General features: G+C 44.3%; 1 protein-coding gene across 3 annotated transcripts in view; it reads right to left on the bottom strand.

Moving 5' to 3' along the window:
* Positions 1 to 23,763, bottom strand: part of LOC140410637 (sterile alpha motif domain-containing protein 12-like) — a 122,572-nt gene that overhangs the window by 16,543 nt on the left and 82,266 nt on the right. For all 3 annotated transcript variants that reach the window (XM_072498999.1, XM_072498998.1, XM_072499000.1), the window contains exon 4: positions 21,520 to 21,660. In XM_072498999.1, coding sequence (XP_072355100.1) covers positions 21,520 to 21,660 — 141 coding nt within the window. The remainder of the gene's footprint in view (positions 1 to 21,519; positions 21,661 to 23,763) is intronic.

Raw genomic sequence — 23,763 nt, 5'->3', positions numbered from 1 at the left:
ACAAGCCAAGAGTCAGGCAGGCTCAGAGCCTGAAATGCATATTTCATGCAAAGTCCAGACCGTATCGAAACCCTGTCCCATTAGCATGTTAATCAGGCCGATTAGCAGGTGATGGCCCATCTCCCCCAACACCAAGGACTGGTACTCCAGCTACCGGGACAGTCCCAGGCATTTCGGCGCCACTCCCTGTCCAAGGGAAACACAAACAACAGGGTCAATGACCGCTTGAGACACGCCCAGCCATCCAGATCCCTGCCCACTTATTGGTTAAGGAGTCGAACAGACTGATCAGGGATCACCCAATTACTAAGGCACAAATCGAAGGAGCGCCCAAAAGAGAGCGAAAGCCCCCTGAGTATAAAGGAAGGGTTTGCCATATGTTCGCTCTCTTTTGGCCTTGGTACCCCGGTCACGGTCATCGCCAACTGCAGCAACACCAGAAGCAAGTTCAAGTTCAACGCCCACTACCAGACGGATGAGCCCAGCTGAGCAGCAGTTACCACTTCGAACCCAAGAGATGCAGAATTGAACAGCGGCCACTGTTTTCTGATCTAAACCGGGTGCCCAAAGTTAAGTACAGGTTGGCTTAGTAATAGGTGTAGTTAACTAATAGTGTTTATGTTGCATGATTTATTGTGTGTAAATTAAGTACCCTTGACCTTGAACTAACTAACTGGTGTTTGGCTCTTTGATCGATAGCCGGTTGAAACTTGTGGTGGTATAATTCGATAACTGGCGACTCTAAGCATTCGGACATAGACAATATAGAAAGAAGACAAATCCACTGATTGCCCTAATTGGAACAGAGCCACAGAAAAGACCAAGTAGGAGAGAAAACGCACAACAGACTACAAATTTTCAAATTTAGACAGAGCAGACAGACATGATGAGGAACCAGGATCATCTGGTACGCACGTGTTACAGAACTATGAGGACCAGTTAACTTATATAGACAGAGTTTCTGTAGAGGAACACAACACTTCTGATGAATTAGAACAGGCCTTTTTTCCGAAAGGACAACTGCCAAAAGTTGGTACAAAAGTGATATACTTGCCTGAAGGGTCTAGTCAATGGAAGGATGCAACTGTTATTAGTAGAGCAGGGAAGGCCACTGGAAGGTATAAACAGTGGTTGACTGTACAGCATTCAGGGGAAGGAGTCAAGACAATGGATTGGGAACACAAAGTTCAAAAATGGAGGGCACAGAGACGCAGTGCCAGTTCAGATAGTACATCGGATAGTGAACAGGTCCACAGGAAAAGGTCGTGAACTATTGAAAGTATATTCCACAGCAGAAGGGAATGATCAAGCAGTAGCAGTACAGAACGAGATACCAGGCGGGAGAGGGGACGTAGTTTATCAAGGGTTCAGAACATGAGTAAGACTACGAATACGAATAGGAGTAGAAGCCCACATGCACGTGAGATTTTGGTGGCTTTTTCTCCGTCCTCCTAAAGAGGCAGCTAACGCAGCAGGGGTACTCTGGACGTTGAACAAATGTGTATATGGATTAAATGATGCATCTAGAGTCTGGTATTTTTCGGTAAGGTCAGTTTTGTTAAAGTTAGGTTGCTGCCAGTTGAAAGCAGATCCGGCAATGTTTTACTGGCACTATAAAGAAAATCTTTCTGGCATCTTTATGATGCATATTGATGATTTTCTGTGGGGTGGGACTAGTGATTTCGAAGCTATTGTAATCTCTGGTTTGAGGAAAGAATTCAGGGTTGGAAGTCAGGCTTCCGGTGCATTCAAATATATTGGACTGGAAATCGGACAGACTAAGTTAGGGGCAACTTTACGTCATCAATCTTATTTGGAAAGCATCAGCCCAATAGAAATTAGTCGTGGCCAGGTTTCACAAAAAGACGCAATGGTTTCAAAGATGGAAAAAGAGCAACTGCGAAGTTTAATTGGGCAACTGAATTGGTTAGGTAGGCAGACTAGACCGGACATGAGTTTTGATGTCTTAGAGTTGAGTACAAAAATGAATGATCCCAAAGTGGAAGACATAATAAGAGCAAATAAAGCATTGGTCAAACTAAAAATGCAGGAGTGTGTTTTGAGGTTCCCAGTTTTAGGTGACCGTAGGCACTTGAAACTCATAGTTTCTAGTGATGCATCCTTTGCAAATTTATGTGATGGGGTTTCAAATGCAGGAGGTTTTATAATTTTCCTTTTGGGGAACAATGGTAAATGTTGCCCTCTTGTGTGGAAAACATAGAAAATAAGAAGAGTGGTCAAAAGCACTTTGGCTGCTGAGACATTAAGCCTTGGAGATGCGATGGATACGGCCTTTTATATATCTCAGATATTGACAGAAATTTTGGGATTAGAGGATTTGGGTAATTTACCTATTGAATGTCGCATTGACAATAAATCCCTGTGGGAAAATGTACACTCTACAAAAAGTGCCAATGAAAAAAGGTTAAGGGTAGACATCGCAAGTTTGAAGCAGCTGTTGGACAGAGGGGAAATAGCAAAAATTAAATGGGTCGACAGCAGCTATCAATCAGACTGTTTTACAAAAAGAGGAGCTAGTTCACAGAAACTTTTGGATATTGTTAATGTTTCTGTGACTGTTTTTTTTCCTTCCAAAAATGAAAAAAAGAAGGGGGGAAATTGTGTGTGTGTTTTTAAGTTTTTTGTAATTTTGTTTTCAATTATTTATTTTTTTTCTCCAAGGAAGGGGAGACTGTTAAGTAATAGGTTAAGAAACATTCCAATTAGTTGTCTCATTTCTGTTAAGTATCCAATAATTGACACTGATACGTAAAGGGGCTTCAGGTGGCCTTTGTGTCAGGTGATGTGATGATAGAGTTTTGTGCAGAATCTGATAAAATAAAATAAAGGTACATGTGAAAAGGAGCAGAACCTTTGACTCTTTAAACAACAGCAGCTAAACCTCGAACATTATCAGCTATCTTAGAACCAAAGTGGAAGCAAGTCCCTAAGGGACTGTCTAAGAAGAAAGAGAGACTGGTGAATGTTATCTATTGTAAATGTGTATGTTATTTATTTAATATTTAGTTATTTATTTTACTTTACAATTTATTACGTTTAGAAACATTCAATACTGCACAAGTACGATACTTTATCCAGATAGGAAATGTGCAAAAGAACCTCACTCCAGTTTATACATTGATTCTTATTTGAACCTCTGGTTCACTTAAATTTGATTCACTTGAAGTTACCCCACCCATCCTTCTTGGCCCTTCATGCCAACACATGTTCCTCACCCAACCACCAATGGCCCCTTATGCCCTCCATGCGAACACAATGCCCAAACATCCCCCAAGATTCCCCAAACCTCCATGCCAACTTTATAACCATTCATCAAATGTCTACCATGGGCAGATCTCAGAGGCCATGCGGAGATTAAATAAGATCCAAATATCTACACAGCTCTCACTATACAGACTTGATATTTTTTTAAACTCTCATTAATGAAAGCATCAAAGCGTTTAAATGTCAAGTAGTTAACCTCTTAAAAAAATGAACTTCTGTTCATACCACTAATCTTTTGACAGCCTCTTAAAGATGCCATTCAAACTTTGAACTTCAAATTCCCTACTGGGATGAATGCGGCTTTTGAAACTCAGCTAAGCAAAATGAATAGCCCTTAGGAAAATATCTACAAACTGGTTTAGTAACACTGTGTACACATTTTACACGATGAGCGAGGCACACTTCTCCAGAGTGTTGCCTGCTATATCTGTTGCATAGAATCTCCAGCACATGACTGCTGACATCATGGTTACCACATGGTCTACATCAGCCATTAGCATATCTATTCCATTAGCTCATTACACTGCAGGACATAAAACAGAATATGAACCAAAAATATATTTACTTTCGCATGCTGTAATACCATGTTGTTCTGTTGCTGGATTCCACAGGAAAACTCTATTTTCCATGGCACAAAATTAATATTTGGAAAGATCTTTTAAATATTGTGATAAACAAAGAAAAAATAGCCATCACCTATGTATTCGTTAATAAAGCTTTCTTTCAAAACTTTTTTAAATTATTTATCCTAAATGAGGCCTTTCACAGTTAGCTTAGTTGGTTGGAGAGTGGTGTTTAAATGGACAGTGCACGATCAATACCCCATACGGGTAGAGGTCATTCTTGGAGCCTGCCTCTTCTACTTGACCCATTGTAATATCATGACATCATTGAGACATGATTAGCAACCTTTAGCCAGTAAGGATGCTACATGGAGAGAGTGTGTGGAATTTTCCCACAAAAGTTAACATCTCAAATTTCAGACAGTGAAAAATGAGATGCTTGAATTTGAAGACCTAAAGTACTGTTGTTCTCAAAATATATACTGGTGTTCATAATCTGTCTTTTAGAATTGCAGAATATTAACATGGCAATCCTGAACCACACCCACCCACTTACAGGGGAAAATCAGAATTAGGAATTCAGCCCTTTGAGCCTGCTCTGCCATTCAATCAGATCATGGCCAATCTCTTCCTGGTCTCAAATCCACCTTGTTACCCATTCCCCATATCCCGTTAAACCATTTTAAAAATCAGAAATATATCCATCTCCTTCTTGAAACCATTTAATTGCACAGATTCCACTGCACTATGGGGCAGCGAGTTCCATAAATTCAGCACCCTCTGCGAGAAATAGTTCCTCATCATCTCAATTCTAAATCTACCGCCTCTCAATCGATATCTGTGGCCTCTCCTTCTAGACTGCCCACAAGGGGAAACATGTTTATCAATTCCTTTCAGTATTTTATATACATCGATCAGATCCCCACTCATCCTTCTAAACTCCAGCGAGTCTAAGCCCAAGCTGTTTAATTTCTCCTCGTACGTCAGCCCCTTCATCCCTGGAATCAATCTGGTGAACCTCCTCTGATCTGCCTCCAATGCCACCACATTCTTCCTCAAATAAGGAGACCAAAACTGGACATAATACTCCAGATGTGATCTCATCACCACCCTATACAATTGCAACAACAGTTCTCTACTTTTATATTACAGTCCTTTTCAGTAAACAACAATCCATTTGCCTTTTTAATTACATGCTGTACCTGCATACTGACTTTCTGCGATTCATGACGAAAGACACCCACGTCCCTCAGCCGAGATGCATTTTCCTCATCCACACAGTGAGCAAGTACCTCATACCTGCTGGACAAGATCAAGAGCTGGGGCTCCTCCATTTCTGCCTCACTCGCTGTCATACCCTGCTGTCCTGACCACTGGCTGAATTTGAGGTACTTAATCTACGGGGTGTGACTGCCTCTTGAAACAAAACGTTCAGGTAACTCCACTTCCCAGATGTGCCATATTGTCTGAAGTTCAGACTCCAGCTCGCCAATTCTGAGCTGAATTTCTTCAAGCAGCAAACACTTGCTGCAGATATGGTTGTCATGATATGCAGATATGGAGATAATGATATACGGACAGGCACAGACAGGCAGCGAATGAACACAGAGAACAGGACATGACCAATGAGTATGCAGGACACTCAGGGGTGGCATCTCACTATAAAAGGCACGAGGCACTCACACTCCGTCTCTTTCCACTGATGAACATCTACAGAGTGAGTCAAGGTGTATTTACAGGATCACACCACCAGCACATGGCTAAGAGCTAGTCTGGTTCAGTCAGACAGAGTAACCACACTTAGGTTAGCAGAGAGTCAAACTCATAGAGAACTGGGCTAACTGTGCTACTGGTTCAATAAATCAGATTGAACTAACTTCAAGGTCTGGAGTATCCTTTGGTGAAAGCTGCATCCAGTTGCAGCCTGTGTAATCCCAGAGTACATAACACGACATGCTACCAGGAGACTGCCTAATCTAGGTGGTTTACCTCAGTCCGTTCCGTGATGACCAGCGAATGTATCCCGGCACCATGGAGAAGATTCAGGCTCCTCACCAGCTCAGGACCTCTGGCAATCTCAGTGCCAACTGACGGACATTCAAGCAAATGTTTCTGCTGTACATCGAAGCTACAGACCTCGTGGATGCGTCTGATGCAAGGAAGATTGCGCTTCTCCTCTCAACAGAGGGTGATCAAGCCATCGAACTCTTCAACTCTTTTCACTTCACCAAAGGCCAGGACAAGATAAAGTTTCAGACCATCCTGGACAAGTTTGACAGTCACTGTGAAGTGGACACCACTGAAATCTTCGAGCGCTACATATTCAAACAGTGTCTACAAGGTAAAGATGAATCTTTCAACGCCTTCTTAACGAACCTCTGCCTGTTAGCGCGGTTCTGCAACTTTGGGGATATTGCTGACTCCATGATCAGAGACCAAATTGTTTTTGGAGTTCACTCTGATCCTCTGAGAGAGCAGCTACTGAAAATCAAGCATATGACCCTGCCAGTCGTGATTGAAACATGCACAGTGCATGAGCACGCCAAAAATCGCTCTGCCCAGTACAAATCGGTTGAAAATGAGAAACTTGCCTCCCACGAGGCAGAGTGTGTGCAGGCCATCTCCCGGATGCAGCGCCTCAGCATTGATGAAAGCGACCATTTTGCGTGCTTTTTACGGGGCGCCACGCATGCGCAATGCGAACGGAATAACGAAGCGGCCGACACCCACACTGTGCAGGTGCAGACGTCTGCCGATCTCACTGCACATGTGCGACGACGCACGGAGCGTCAGGACGCCGGCGTGCTCGAACTGCAGCAACGCCCACTTAAAGAAACACTGACCTGCAAGAGGCAGGCGATGTTTAAACTGCAGGAAGCCTGGACACTATGCAGCCTTGTGCAGGTCTGCACAACCAGTCAGGGGCCAGCGCTCCCAACTTCGACGACGGTGCGTTCAGAGTGTGCATTAACGATTACAGGATTCTAATCCTGGATCCAGAGGAAGAATGCCTGGACTCCGCCTACTGTGTGGACATCATTACCAAATGTGAATATGTCACATCCAACTCATCACAAATTCAATCCATCCTCGCTGTGGATTGTGCGGACGAATGGCGTGCGGTGATGCAGGTCAACCACTGTTCCATCTAGTTTAAGCTGGACACAGGTGCTTCTGCCAACCTCCTCTCACAGGCAGATTTCAAATGCATCAAGAAGCCCCCCAAGGTCCTTCCAGCAGCCTGGAGGCTCCTGGCTACAACGGAAATGCCATCACGGCACTGGGATCTTGCCTTCTACTCGTCTCCAAATGGAGCACACATGCACGGTTAAGTTTTGAAATTGTCAAGCCAGACAGGGCATCCCTACTTGGCGCGCATGGCTGCAAGCAGCTGAACCTCGTGCAGCGGGTTTACACAATGACATCCTCCAATGTGGATCTTCAGGCCGGCATTGACGACATCCTCGCTCAGTATCCGGATGTGTTCGACGGGATGGGCATGCTGCCATATCGATACAAGATTCTGCTACAACCTGATGCCAAGCCAGTGGTCCATGCACCACGCCGAGTTCCGGCTCCGCTGAGGGAGCGCCTGAAGGCACAGCTCAAGGATCTTCAGCAACAGGGCATCATTTCCAAGGTAACCGAACCGACTGACTGGGTCAGCTCGATGGTATGTGTTAGAAAGCCTTCGGGAGACCTGCGCATCTGTATTGATCCAAAGGATCTCAATAAGAATATAATGCGTGAACACTACCCCATCCTAAAGCGGGAGGAACTCACCAGCGAGATGGCACACGCACGTTTTTTCACAAGTTAGATGCGTCACATGGATTTTGGCAAATCCAGCTAGATAGGTCTAGCAGAAGGCTCTGCACCTTCAACACACCGTTTGGCAGATACTGCTATAATCGCATGCCGTTTGGCATTGTCTTGGCATCGGAGATCTTCCATCACATCATGGAGCAGATGATGGAGGGCACTGAAGGGGTTCGTGTGTATGTGGACGACATCATCATATGGTCCACGATCCCTGAAGAGCATGTTTCCCATCTCCGGCAGGTATTCCGCCGTGTCCATGCCAATGTCCTGAAGCTGAACAGGTCCAAATGTTGCTTTGGTATGTCGGCACTCAAGTTCCTAGGTGACCAAATCTCTCAGCAGGGCGTGCGCCCGGACACAGACAAGGTCAAGGCCATCGCAGCCATGAAGGTCCCTGAAGACAAGAAGGTGGTGTTGTGCTTCCTGGGCATGGTCAATTTTCTGGGCAAGTTCATCCCAAACATGAGCTTACACACCACGGCCCTATGAAACCTGGTGAAAAAGTCCACTGCCTTTGAGTGGAAGGCAGCACATCAAGCAGAGTGGTTGGAGCTAAAAGCCAAGCACTGCACCAGTCTTGGCATTTTTCGACCCAGACAGGGAGACAAAGATCTCAACAGATGTGAGCCATGATGGCATCGGTGAGGTGCTGCTTCAACGTGATGACATTTCATCCTGGGCACCGGTAGCCTACGCATCGAGGGCCATGACGCCCACCGAAACAAGGTATGCGCAAATAGAGAAGGAATGTCTGGGGCTTCTCACTAGCATTCTCAAGTTTCACGACACTAGCATTCTCAAGTTTCACGACTATGTCTACGGCCTGCCGACATTCACTGTCGAGACAGATCATAGGCCTCTGGTCCACATTATCCACAAGGACCTCAACAACATGACGCCTCGGTTGCAGCGTATCCTCCTCAAACTCAGAAGGTACTACTTTGACTTAGTGTACACGCCTGGCAAGGAGCTCATCATCGCTGATGCATTGTCCCGCTCCAACACCTTGCCTGGAAATCATCCGGCAGATTGAATCACAGGTGCAGCTGTCTGCTAGCACCCTCCCGGTGTCTGAGAAGGTGGTTCGTATCCGCAAGGAGACAGCCAACGACCCCCTCTTGCAGCGTGTCTTGCACCACCTCGCCAATGGCTGGCAGAAAGGGCAGTGCCCTCAATTTTACATTGTAAAGGACGACCTGACAGTGATTAATGGTATCCTCCTCAAGCTGGACCGGTTTGTCATTCCACTCAGTCTCCAGAGCTTGGTGCTCCGCCAAATCCATGAGGGACAGCTGGGCATCGAGAAGTGCAGACGCAGAGCCAGGCAGGATGTCTACTGGCCCGGTATTAGCCAGGATATCTCGAACATGGTCCTCAACTGTGCGACCTGTCAATGCTTCCAGCCAGCGCAGAGCAAGGAGACGCTCCAGCAGCATGAAATCGAGACCTCCCCGTGGTCCAAGGTTGGCATCGACCTCTTTCGTGCGAATGGCCATGACTATGTGTTGATTATTGACTATTTCTCCAACTACCCTGAAGTCGTGCAGCTTTCAGACCTCACATCTCAGACCGTCATCAAGGCCTGTAAGGAGACATTCTCCAGGCATGGTATCCCACTGACTGTCCTGAGTGACAATGGCCAGTGCTTCAACAGCCATGAGTGGTCTATGTTTGCCAAGTCATACCATTTCAAACATGTCTCTTCCAGCCCACACTATCCGCAGTCCAATGGAAAAGTTGAAAAAGGGGTGCACATTGTGAAACAGCTCATCTGCAAGACCACGTATTCTGCTTCTGACATCTACCTAGCGCTGCTTGCGTACAGGGCGACCCCACTGTCCACTGGCATGTCGCCGGCTCAACTCCTGATGAACAGGGACATGCGGATGACACTTCCCGCCATACACTTGCCCAACCTGGATCACCTCCCAGTGCTGCAGAAGGTGCAGCAGCTCCGAAACCAGCAAAAGCAGGGCTATGATGCTCATGCCACCGATTTGCCCGTGTTATCCCCGGCAGACACTGTCAGGACCAAGATACCGGATGGTGGATGGTCTGCTCCAGCTGTCGTTGTTCGACAGGCTGCGCCCCGCTCGTATGTTGTACGTATGGCTGATGGTTCTGTTGGGCGACGAAACAGACGGGCGCTTCGCAAAGTTGCCTGCCCACAACCGCTTCCTTCTCCGTTTCCGTCCGTTGTTTTGCCACCTCCTGATACCTCGAACTACGAGGCCACCAGTCAGACTTCCATCCCGCCTGTCAAGGCGCCGTCGTCCCCACCACCACCTCTCCGGCGGTCGACAAGGATCAGACGCAAGCCCCAGAGACTGGACTTATGAACATTTGTTTTGTTTGCTATGTTCTGTTTTCTCACATTAGACAGCTGTCTTCACATGTAAATACATTACATATGTCACCGCTTGTAAATATGTTAATATATGCCACCACATGTAAGTACATACCCATATGCCAACAAAACATATTAAAAAAAGGGGAGATGTCATGATATGCAGACATGCAGATAATGATATACAGACAGGCACAGACAGGCAGCTAATGAACACAGAGAACAGGACATGACCAATGAGCAGGCAGGACACTCAGAGGTGGTATCTCACTATAAAAGGCACGAGGCACTCACACTCCACCTCTTTCCACTGATGAACATCTACAGAGTGAGTCAGGGTGTATTTACAGTATCACACCACCAGCACGTGGCTAAGAGCTAGTCTGGTTCAGTCAGACAGAGTAACCACACTTGGGTTAGCAGAGAGTCGAACTCATAGAGAACTGTGCTAACTGTGCTACTGGTTCAATAAATCAGATTGAACTAACTTCAAGGTGTGGAGTATCTTTTGGTTAAAGCTGCATCCAGTTGCAACCTGTGTAATCCCAGAATACATAACACAACAATGGTAACTGCAGCTTGCAATGGTATCTGCCAGCTTCCACATCATGCAGCTACAGCATATCGCCCACCTAGCCATCTCTGCTTAGTTAATAAATTCGTTTTTACAATTTTTTTCAAATTTAGTGCAGATTCCCTACCAGCAAACCTGATCACAGCTTTACTGTGACGTTAGTTTTCATCTTTTTCATCTTTCCTAAGATAAGTTACTTTATACTCACCACTCCGATGTTCCACCCTCTGAGTCCGCCCCTGGAGACTTACCCTGTGTCTCTGCTATTCTCCTCACGCTCTTTCACCCTTACACTTCACTTACCCTACACCTCCCACCAATCCACCCATCCTGCCCCCAAACCATCCATTCCCCACAAACCCCCAGCCTGTAAGCTGCAAAATCAAGGTCATAGACACAGAGACACTTGGAAGATAGGAGCAGGCATTTTGGCCTCTCAAGCCTGCTCCACCATTTATCACAATCATGGCTGATCATCCAACTCAATAGCCTAATCCTACTTTCTCCCCATAGCCTTTGATCTCATTCTCCCCAAGTAATATATCTAGCCGCCTCTTGAATATATTCAAAGTTTTAGCATCAACTACTTCCTGTGGTAATGAATTCCACAGGCTCACCACTCTTTGTGTGAAGAAATGTCTCCTTATATCTGTCTGAAATTAACATAGATTAACATAGAATTTACAGTGCAGAAATGGTTTACCCTGAATCCTCAGACTGTGACCCCTGGGGCAAAATTCTCCTACCCGCCCCGCCACATTTCTGCCCCAACCGGCCGGCGGGAGTCTCCGTAACACCGGCCGGTCAATGGGGTTTCCCATTGTGGGGCAGCCCCACGCCGTCGGGAAACCCCCGGGCGCCGGCAAAACGGAGACTCCCGCCGGCAGAGAATGACGCCCCTGGTTCTGGACACACCCATCATTGGTAACATCTTTCCTGCATCTACCCTGTTTAATCCTGTTAGAATTTTATACGTCTCTCTGAGATCCCCACTCATTCTTCTGAACTCCAGCGAGAACAATCCTAACCTAGTCAATCTCTCCTCATATGACAGTCCCACCATTCCTGAACTCAGTCTGGTAAACCATGGATGCATATTTCTTTGTCACTAACCACAGAATCATGGCCAAAATTTCCATCTCTTCAAGCAAACTTTAACAGTTTAATGTCAGAAAATGTAATGTTGGAAACACAAAATGTCTTGTAGACAAAAAAAACAGTTCTTGATCTAATCTTAATTTGTGCTGGCATGCTTTCATGCAGGTTATTATTTTGGAATAAACTTGATTTAAATTTTGAAATGGCACCAGCAACCAAACTGAATTGCAACCTGGATGTTAAGTTGAAAGCAACACTTTTTTTTGAAACAATTTTTAAAAAATACTAATTTAACTCGTATGTTTCAATTTAATTGGAAGGCCAGGCAACAGATTCCTAATTAAATATTTTACTGAATAGGCTTGTGGATCTGGCAGCATATTTATGTATATTCCGAGAATGTATTTAGCAGATGATTTCCATTGATGACTTTGAGCAGAAACTGAAAATATTGCATATCAGATATATTGAGCAGAGTACAGCAGTACAATAAAATATGAAACTCCTATGAAAATGCCTTTCCATTAGTTATTTTACCTTACAGTTCAGTCACAAATTGACTAATTCAAAACATGACTTCATACACATTTGCCAACATCTGTGTGAACCCCTGACAGGTCGGGTAGAAAATGCGACCACTTTATGACTACAATTATACACCAGCAAATTAACGAGAGTTACCTTCTATCACGGTCTGCTAAAATGTATTATATCTTTTCGTATAGATTATAAGTTAAATTTAACAAACATACACAGTAGCAGTTTATTGTTAAAATAATATTGTTAGTCAATAATGCAATAAGTCACTCCACATTGCTAATGGATGAACATCTCCCTTTAAAATTACTATTGCCAATATGCTGAGCATTGAAACAATAAATACTATAGTACACTACAAAATATTTACAGTTTTCCTTATCTGTAATTTAGATCTGATCTCCGTTGCATGCTATTAACATGCCGATGTAAAAGTTCATCAATAGTGTCAAGCGCTTTATATTCTCACCACCAGTAATGAGGTAAAAGCATACAGGTTTATAATTCCCAAAATTCTAATTCCACTTTGTGAAATCAAATTCCAATTTGAAACCAAATTAACTTGAAATTCTGTCTGTTCTTAAGTGTATTACTATATATATATTGTACATTCAACATCTTTCATCAACTTGGATAACATATGCACTTTGTAGTACTGGTGTTAACTATAAGTCACTAACATATCTTTAAATCTTTACACATTTAAAGCTCCAAGTCTTCTTTTTCTTTTCTCCACATTTTCATCACGTTCATCAAACAAACAACAAAAGAAAAACAAACAAAATAACAATCCCAAAGAACAACAGCCCCCTTAATATACAGTCTGATACATCCATTCGTACATTTCAAATAAAAGTGAACAAAACAGTGAAAAGGTGAGCACTGACCCCCCCCCCCTCCCCCCCGCCCTCACCCCCCAGTGTTCATTGGCAACAAGTTCATGAAAGTGCATGATAAACAATCCCCATGAATTTTAGAACTGCTACTTTAGCTCAAATTTCACCATTTCCAGGGTCAAGAATTCCAGTAGGTCCCCCTGCCACGCTGAGGCACAGAGTGGAGAAACTGACCTCCACCCAACAGGACCCATCTCCAGGCAGTCAGCGAGGCGAAGGTTAAAACATCTGCCCCCGCACCTGCCTGCAGCTCGGACTGGTCCGACACACCGAAAATGGCCTCGAAGGGACACGGTTACAAGTCCACATGTAATACCCCCGAGATGATGCTAAAGACCTCCCTCCAATACCTCTCCAACTTCGGACAGAGCCAAAACATATGTACATGGTTAGCGGGGCCCCTCCCGCACTGCTCACAGACATCCTCGCCCTCATGAGGTGCGCCCTATACACGACCTTCAGCTGTATCAGCCCAAAAACGCACATGAGGTTGAGGCGTTCACCCTTCGTAGCCCCTCACACCACAGACTTCCTTCCATTACCTCCCCCAACTCTTCTTCCCACTTGGCCTTAATCCCTTCCATGGAGACCCTGTCCTCCACCAGAATATTCCCGTAAATCACCAACACCACCAACTCCAATCCCCCTGCCATCAGTACCTCTTCCAACAACGAGTGGCCGGCGCTATCATGACGCTTGGAACCTCCTTCCTTTCAAAGTCTCGGAGCTGCAGGTATCTAAACCCTGCCCCTTGCCCCAATCCGTACTTCTTCCCCAACCTTACGAAACGTCCCACAGGAACAGATCTTTTATTACCTTGATCCCCCTCTCCTCCCATCTCCAAAATCTCCTGTTCAACCTCTCCGGCTCAAACCTATGATTTCCCTTAATCAGCATCTCCCTTGACCCAGCCTCCAACTTAAAGCGCTGCCTCAACTGCCTCCAAGCCTTCAGCATTGCCACCACCACCGGACTCCCAGAGTACTTGCCCGGCACCAACGGAAGCGGTACCGTTGCCAGCATTCTCAATACCGACCCCTTACACAGTCCTTCCTCCACCCTAACCCATCGGGACCCCCCCCCAAAGCAACCACCCCCCCCCCCACCCCACCCCGAACCAACTCCTGCCACCTACCTAATCCTGACTACCTTCCCCCCCACAAAATGAATGAGGTGGCCACTTTGTCCACTTCCCTAAAAAATGACTTGGAAAAAAAGTCCGGCAGGTACTGGAACAAAATCAAAAATTACGGCAACACCACCTTCATCTCTTTTCCCTCAGCCAGCATCATGATCACGTTTAATAACCTTCAGACATTCGAAAATAGCTGTCTTCCCCGATCACCTTCGGGAGGCACCTCTCCAGCCTGGCCACCTGCACCTTCGCCAGTATCTTGCCGTTTACATTCAGTATAAGTATGGGCCTATACTCCGTCGGGTCCTTGTCCTTCTTTAACAACAGGGAGGTCGGGGCCTGTTCCAAAGTTTGTCGTAGCATCCCCATCGCTATTGGCTCCTCAAACATCCCCACCATCAACGAAGCCAACTTGTCTTTGAACTTCTTATAATACTCCACTGGGAGCCCACCTGACTCTGCCACCTTCCCCGATTTGATGTTCCCAATTGTCTCCTTAACCTCTTGTTCCCCCACCGACTCCTCCAACCTTGCCCTATCTTCCTCTCCCAGCCACGAATACTCCCTGCTTGCGCACCTCGGCCGCTGTCTTCGACACCGCCACCCTCACCAAAGCAATCGCTTCCTCCACCAATACCTTCATTGCTGCCAAGTCATTGCTCCATGTGTTTGGAAAACTTTCTCAAATCTCACGGCCATCACTTAGGTCATCATCTCTATTGTGCAAGGCGCGGCCCCATCCAGCGATGCAATTTTTGCCATCTTTCCTGCTGCCGGGCTGACCCTTTTGCTTGACAGCAAACTTTCACTTGTCCCCTTCTTCCCGATGGCTTTCTTCTGGTTTTTAGACATCCCCCTCCTTCCTTTAGTCTTCCTTCACCTGTTTGTCTAAAAATTTCCCCTGGGACCGGGCATTAAGTTCCGAAACACCGAGCCTTGAGCAGGAGCGACCCAACATGCAACTTCCACCTACATGCCACCACCGGGAGTCCTAAAGCTCCAATTCAAGATCTGTGAGTGGATTTACTTCCCATTGACTGGTTAGCAGGACTTTCTCATGACCATATCAATCCATCTCCAATATGCTGAAATTTCCTGTTATGACCATATTTGTACATTCAGAATGGGGTGGTAGTAGTAGGGAAATCATGTTTAGCCAATGTATTGGAGTTCTTTGAAGGAGTCACATGTGCTGTCGATAAAGGGCAAATGGTGGATGTATTGCATCAAATGCCTTTTGGAAATCTAAGTAAAGTGCCACATCAAAGTTTATTGTGTAAAATAAAAGGTAATAGTATAAGGGGTAACATATTTGCATGGATTTAAGCTTGGCTAGCTAACAGGAAACAGAATTGGCATAAATGGGTCCTTTTCTGGTTGGCAGAAGGTGATGAGTGGTGTGCCATAGGGATCAGTGCTGGGACTTGAATTTCTTAATGACTTGGATGAAAGGACTGAAGGTATTGTTGCTAAATTTGCTGATGACACAAAGATAGGTGGGAAAGTAAATGGCGAAGAGGGCGTAAGGAGGCTACAAAGGGACATAGATAGGTTAAGTGAGGGGGCAAAAATCTGGCAAATGGAGTACAATGTGGGAAAATGTGAAATTGAGCATTTTGACAGGAAGAACAAAAAAGCTTCTTATCTAAATGGTGAGAGATTGCAGAGCTCTATGTGCAGAGGAATCTGGGTGTCCTAGTACATGAATTACAAATAGAAGTCCAAATGCTAGTGATTCGAAACAAACCTGTTGGGTTTTAACCTGGTGTTGTAAGACTTCTTACTATGTCCACCCCAGTCCAATGCCGGCATCTCCACATCATGAATTAAAAAAGGCTAGTACACAGGTACAGCAAGCAATTAGGAAAGTTATAGAATGTTATAATTTATTTATATGGGGAATTAATTACAAAAGTAGGGAGTTTATGCTTTGGTTGTACAGAGTTTTGGAGAAACCACATCTGGAGTATTATGTACAATATTGGTCTCCTTATTTCAGGAATGATGTAAATGCATCAGAAGCAATTCAGAGAAGGTTTACCAGACAAATACCAGAAATAGGCGGGCTTCCTTCGGGGAAAAGGTTGGAGAGGTTAGGTTTGTCGCCACTAAAGTTTAAAAGAGTAAGAGGCAACTTTATTGAAACCTTCAAATCCTGAGCGGTATTGACAGAGTGAATATGGAGAGGACGTTTCCTTTTGTTAGAAAATATAGAACTATTGGTCACTGTTTAAAAATAAGCCATGATGTGGAGATGCCGGCGTTGGACTGGGGTGAGCACAGTAAGAAGTCTTACAACACCAGGTTAAAGTCCAACAGGTTTGTTTCGATGTCACTAGCTTTCGGAGTGCAGCTCCTTCCTCAGGTGAATGAAGAGGTATGTTCTTATTAAAAATAAGCAGTCGCTCATTTCAGAAAATGATTAGGAGAATTTCTTCTCTCAGAGAGTCACGAGTCTCTGGAACACTCTTCCTCAAAAGGCAGTGGAAGAGCCTTTGAATATGTTTAAGGCAGCGCTAGATGGATTCTTGATTAACAAGGGGATAAAACGTTATTGGGGGTAGGCAGGAATGTGAGGTTGAGCTAACAATCAGACCAGCCATGATTTTATTGAATGGCGGAGCAAGCTCGAGGGGCCGGCTGGCCTACTGCTCCCAATTCGTATGTTCCTGTGTATATTTGTATGTTAGTGTCAACATCTTTCCTCATTGGGTTACTGCTGCTGGGAAGGGAAGTCAGTCAAGTTTTGTTGCAGATTTTAATAAGTTTCAGTCCATTAAAAAATGGGCATAGCTTTTTGCACAACAGCCTAGTCTGAGCAGCCATAATCATTAATACGTTTTTGTTAGCCGAAAAGAGTGACTCATGAAGATTCATGGCACACTCATTCAAAGGAAGTAGGTGAAGCAGTTAGTCTATCCTACCCCCAAGACCCTAACACAGTTTTACAAGAGATTCATCATCTTCAAAAGAGTGGCCAAGGGAAGTCACTGTTCATACTGTACATTCTGTACTAACGACAGAAACTTCATATATCTTTTTTGCGTCTTCAGTTTTGTGCCGGGGAACTGACAGATACAATGGGAATCTCTGAAAACATTAAAAGACCTCTGCAACCCAAAAGGAATCCATGGACACACACTATCTGTCACAAGGGGTTCTGCTAGTTTTGAAGGGCAGTTGATTTAAAGAGACAATTCAATTCTCATCAAGGGATGCGCGTGTTCATAAGGGAGAAATTAAGTGTCCGTGCCATTTACATTCCTCTAATACTGGCCAGGAGTTTTTGGATGGCATGTTTTCCTTCCCGCCATCCGAGGAATCAGCAGTAAACACACCATCATCAATTCTGGCAGCCCAAAGCCAGTTAACACTCTAACAAGCATTTGTGTGTTGGAGCTCTCCAGTCTCAGCAGTGCCAGAAGCTGCAGTGGACAGGACTGGGACTGCAAGCAGTATCCAGAGTATGAAATGAAATGAAAATCGCTTATTGTCACAAGTAGGCTTCAAATGAAGTTACTGTGAAAAGCCCCTCGTCGCCACATTCCGGCGCCTGTTCGGGGAGGCTGTTACGGGAATTGAACCGTGCTGCTGGCCTGCCTTGGTCTGCTTTCAAAGCCAGCGATTTAGCCCTGTGCTAAACAGCGTGGGATTCTCCGTTTCCCCAGCCCCATGTTTTCCAGCAGTGTGCTATTTGTTGGTGGCAGGATTTTCTACCCATGGCGCTCGACAATGGGATTTCCCATTAAAGCCAGGAATCCCGTGGGCGGGGGTGTGCTGCCAACAGGGAAAGAGAATCCCAATTGATAAGTCCTGGAGTTCTTGACCAGCTAAGTTTTGCGGGACTCGCAGAAGGGAAAGGAGGCTCGGCTCAGCTCGGGAGGGGGAGGGGGGGGGGGGGGGCATGAGGGGGGGGGTGGTCTTGGATAGAAGGAGACATGGGTGTTGGTGGAGTGGTCAAGGCCAAGGAGGGAGGAAGCACCTGCAGGACTCAGATATTTTGGGATAGCACCCGAAGTTGAAAGGAAGCTTTTGATGGAGGCACCCCCCCCCTTTCCCCCCCAAGCCTGAAAATTGAGGCAATTAATTCACCATTTAAGGGCTTCAGTTGGTGTTGGTGGGGAGGGGTTGGGGGGAGAGACGTTGGAGCAGGCCGCCCCGCCCTCATCTGTCCCACTGTAAAATTGTGCAGAGATTGAGATGGGCGAGAACCAAGTGGGAAGGTCTTCTGAAGATTTTTACAGCCATCCCCCACCTACAAACCTGCCAGCGGCGAATATAAAATCATGCCCACTGTGGTCATTGATAGAGAAAGGTAAGGGGAGATTGAGAAATGGTAACAGCAGCAACTGAGCAAATAACCTTGAGAAAATCATTCAGAAGCTGTTAGTGTTCAAGACGATGATAGAAGTTGCAAGGGAGGAACGCCTAACAAAATGGTTGGTAACATTGAAGAGGAGTTCACGGAGACAACTTATTTTCTGAAAGATCTTGGAATAAGAAGAATTGATTGTGGTGAAGGAACAGTGGTATTGCTGGAAATGGTCATGCCAAAGTGGGAGATTGATTTCCAACATGTTCTGTAGTCTGCAAGCCAAAGCGTAGCACAGCTGTGATAAATAGTGAGGGTGCGAGGCCATTGTGGATATGGTATGGACGAGAATATAGTGGAAACAAATCTTAGCAATTTTAACCTGGATGTTGGGCCAAGGTGAATTTCAGAAACTTTCAAGATTGTGGACATTTTCCACCTCACAAGAAACAAAACAAGAGGGAAATGAGATTTGGAATAGGCAGCAAGAGGAATTATATTATCTTATCACGGACTGAAAATTTCAGACAACCCACTCTTCTTGATTGGAGGAATTAAGTGGCAAAGGTTAGGATCACACACCTTAGGATGTGGATTGTCCCAGAATGTAAGAAAGAGCTTGGCTCCTTCACAAACGAGACTGAGGATTGTTCTCTTCATGAACCTTTATCATTCAAAACTCTTCTCTCTAGCCTTTGGGAGCATTGTTCTCTGAAATTTCAACCTTCGTACTTTCAAACAGTCTCTGCATGCAGCAAATCTTCAAAGCGCATACGGTGGGGCATTTAGTGAGAAGTTTGGGGAGTAAAAGAGAAAAGAAAGGGAGCAATCAGAGAAAATGGGTCAGGGTAGAATTCTAGTGCAGGTTGCGGTCTCCAAAATTGAAGATTTGCTCTTTTTGGGTTGGGGAAGAGGGTATTCGGCAGTAGTCAGGTGGTTGGGGGCTAGCCATGTGGTGAAGAAGGGTGGTCAGGGTTTTGTGGGGTAGTCGGGGGATGAAGGGGGTTGGGTTTGTAGTCAAGGGGTCAGGAGGTCAGTCAAGGGTTCGGGGGTGGTTCGTCGAGGGTGGGGTCTAGTTTGGGAATCCAGTGGGTGGGTTTGGAAGGGAGAGGCAGGGGTTCAATACCATAAATATCCAGGAGTTGGAAGTGATTTTAATCCTTTTCTGAACAATTCTCATGCAGTCCTTGCATGGGGGTTTTTGGGGTGGGGGGCGGATCCCCAATGCATCTTCCAGGTACCGCTGAGACACAACCCTCTGGAGAACAGAAAATCTGGGCCTATGTGACTTTACGAGAGAAAAATACAACATGAAATTAACCATTCTTTTTTTTGAGTAAATTTTGAAAATTATATTTTTGCGCAAATTGCATCAGCCAGAAGTGATGCGTAAAGCAGGTGGCTACTGTTCTATGTCATTTAGTGAAAGTTTAACAAATGAATGAAAGCCAGGTCCAAGCTAAAGAAGAAAACAGATAAAAATTATTGAGATTTTAATGTGATTGGTGTTGATTACTGTGCTGATAGGTTACAATTACAGTCGCTACGTTAGAAGTATTTGCATTCAGTTTTCAATGATAATGTTCATTTATCCGCAAACAAAATGCAACACTTTTATGTATAAAAAAAGAAAAGCAAGCGCTTATAAGCTGCAGCACATTCTAAGTTCTCTTTCTGTCAACTTTGATTAAGTGTTTCCCCCTGAGGGATATTTCCTTTTACTGCAAGTCAGCAGTTCTTTGATGCACTGTTGCACCATCATGGGAAATCAAGTGCCAAGTTTTTCTGAAACAAGTTATTAATCACAATCTTTAATGCAATATCAGGTTACAAATCCCCTCAAGATATACAATAGCTACAGTTCCAACAATTAGTTATGTTCAGAGGAGAAAATCTATATATATTACACAAAAATATATTGAATAAGTGGAGTGACCTGTTAACATGTGTCACGGCTAAATGTCACCAATCATAATCATTAGCCTCACATTTGATAAAGGAATAGTTATGAAAACTGAAGTACATACCTAAACAGCTTTTGTTAATATTTTGTACATGTGTGGACTAACATTATGTGCATTTAGATTGGGAAAAAACTTTGTAAAGTATTAAAATTCATGTAGAAAGAGCCTTCTTTCCCCCTATCATCCCCTCACCAATATCAATAAGCTTTGAATGCAGGACTAAATATGCTGTATCAGCTGCTAAACCTGTAATGGTCACAAAGCACTGGTTCCTCATATCTTCCTTCCGCAGACAAAATGCAGACATGACAAACAGGGCTGGATATTACAGGGCGCTACGTTCTCTATTCCTGGCTAAAAGGTCGATGGGAAGTCCACCCAGGAGAACAATGTTGCTGTCATTTAATGGTCAATTGGCTATTGAGAGGTAGGAGACGGGATTTCCACCCATCATGCCTCAAAGAACTTTTATTTTTAATTTCACAGAGTTTAGGTGTCGCTGGTTAGGCCAACATTCATTTCCATCCCTAATTGCCCGGAAATTCCCATTTGCAATGCCTCGACCAATCAGGCTTGCCCGATTTGAATTTAAAAACTTGCCAGTTAACTGTTCCCTGGTGCATTCTCCATGACAGTACCTCTACAATCTGACTTGCCAACCAATCAGCACCCTCTTCTTATGCAGAATAAATAGTTCCCTTTGAGATTTGGTATTCTGTGAAATCAGTCCTGATGAGTGCCAAAGAATGAGCTTCAATAGTGTGTCTCTTTTTTTCTGCAACACACAGGTTCTGTGCGACCAAACAACTCTTAATATTATTTTTTAATGTTTTCTCAAGATTTGATTCAAAGCTTCAATCAGCAAACCATGATAATTTAGCATCATTTCTAAACTCTCAAATATTTTGTTTTTGTTGGTGAAACTTTAATTTATTGCAATAAAGAAAGTAGGATAAGTTGTGCTCAAAATCCTGATTTATCTATACCTGCAAAGGCAGCGGTAAGACTTTCCACATCATCTTGTATACGCAGTTGCTGTATTTCCTTAAGCAATGATTGACAATGGCTCTCATGGGCAATACCCATTTGTTCCAACTTTCCAGCAGTAAGTCTCAATAAAGCACGTCCTGTTGATAATAAATGTTATAATAATATAAGAATTTTATTTATAATACATTTATAATAGTTTTATAATAAATAAGCATTTACTCATTTAAGATAGGTTCACTTATTTATAATGGCAAATTCTAAAGAGTGCTAACGAATAGAAAACAAAAAACAGTTTAATAAACATCTCTATACATTTTTAACAAGCTATGATACCGATTTCAACTGTTTCCTAGAAATCTACATGTAACTCAAAAACAATTTTAGCCAATAATTAGCAACTATATATTTTAATAGTTCCTTTAATCAGGATTCTAATGTATGTGCTGGCCGAGATTTTTTTTTAAACTTAGCACTTAACTATAAGAAAATATTAACTTTTTAGCAACAATCTGCTTACAATCGAGGAAAATGCAAACCTAATTTTCAGTTTGCAAAGCAGAAAATTACGCAATCTGTCTTCTGAACAATTTCAGAGAATGATGTTGCAATTTCAACAGCAAGTAATGAACTTTAGGGCTTTCCACTTTAAAGAACTCTGATTACATAGCTCGTTCAGTTCCACACTGAAAGCTGAAAAGCAAGTTAAATTTTGCAGTGTCAAGAAGACACATTACTCAGACAGAACACAGTTTATGAGGGTCAATAATTGCTATCAGTGTCAGCTCCAGTTGTAATTCAGGACAGCAAAGCATTTCAAGTTAAATTACTTATCTTCCATATGGCCTTCGTCTGAATGTAGTTTATCGCCCACATTCACCAGAACAGGCCAGATAGGATGTTAATCATAGGTAAATGCACTTTGACTTTCACTTGCAATAACTTTGTATGAACTATATGATCATCCAGTGCTTAGTAACATCACTCAATCATTTTGCTCTCTTCAGCCTTAACTCTTCGCACCAAAAAGAGAAGGAATTACACACACATTTATTAGTGCATTTCCTGTGATATTGTTCATGTTAAAATGAATGATCTGCTGTGTCATAAAGGCAGAAATATAATACAGAATGTATTATTCTTCTGAGATGCAGCTATGTCACTTTAAGAGCACAAGGTCAATCATAGAATCCCAACAGTGCAGGAGGAGACCATTCGGTCCATCGGGTCTGTACCGACCATCTGAAAGCGCACCCTACCTAGGCCCAATCCACCGCCCTATCCCCGTAACCTCACCTCAGGGTGATTTAGCCTAAGGATGACCAAAACCTGCACATCTTTGCACTGTGGAAGGAAACTGGACCACGCAGACATGGGGAGAATGTGCAAACACCACACAGTCACCAGAAGTCAGAATTGAACCTGGGTCTCTGCCGCTGTGCCGCCTCAATTTGCATATTAAAGTAAACGAGGACTCGGGTTATTCTGAGTTTATCTGAATGTTTCACAATGTACTGTGGATATCTGGCTTGCTTAAAACTTACTCCACCCATGTGAGTAGGTCCATTTGGGCAGCACGGTAGCACAGTGGTTAGCACAGTTGCTTCACAGCTCCAGGGTCCCAAGTTCGATTCCCACTTGGGTCACTGTCTTTGCGGAGTCTGCACGTTCTCCCCGTGTCTGCGTGGGTTTCCTCCGGGTGCTCCGGTTTCCTCCCACAGTCCAAAGATTTGCAGGTTAGGTGGATTGGCGATGCTAAATTGCCCTTAGTGTCCAAAAAAGGTTAGGTGGGGTTACATGAATAGGGTGGAGGAATGGGCTTAGGTAGGGTGCTCTTTCCAAGGGCCGGTGCAGACTCAAATGGGCCAAATGGCCAACTTCTGCACTGCAAATTCTATGATTCCTATATTGTTGCAATTGGACCATCCCCCCAGTTCTATTGCACGCACCACCATTCAACCTCCACCTCATTGCTCGCAGCTGAACAAGACCGTGAACACTTATTGAAAAGACCCACTGACAGTTAGGACAAGAGAATGGCTGTTATAAAGGAGGCAGTGGTGATGAGTGGGTTGGCCACAAGGCTGGCGGCTTGTTCGAAATTTAATTTTAGCACTGGGGAATTATGCATTTTTCCAAATACATGCCTCGCTCTACTTCTTAGAGCTTAAGTCACTGCTTGGAAGCAGTATTAAGAAATACTTTGCTGCGTCTGTATGCTTCCCTGAATAAACAGGCTTTGA

The sequence above is a fragment of the Scyliorhinus torazame genome, chromosome 4 (genome assembly GCF_047496885.1).
Source record: "Scyliorhinus torazame isolate Kashiwa2021f chromosome 4, sScyTor2.1, whole genome shotgun sequence".
Lineage (NCBI taxonomy): Eukaryota > Metazoa > Chordata > Chondrichthyes > Carcharhiniformes > Scyliorhinidae > Scyliorhinus > Scyliorhinus torazame.
This window is presented reverse-complemented; position numbering and strand designations above follow the sequence as displayed.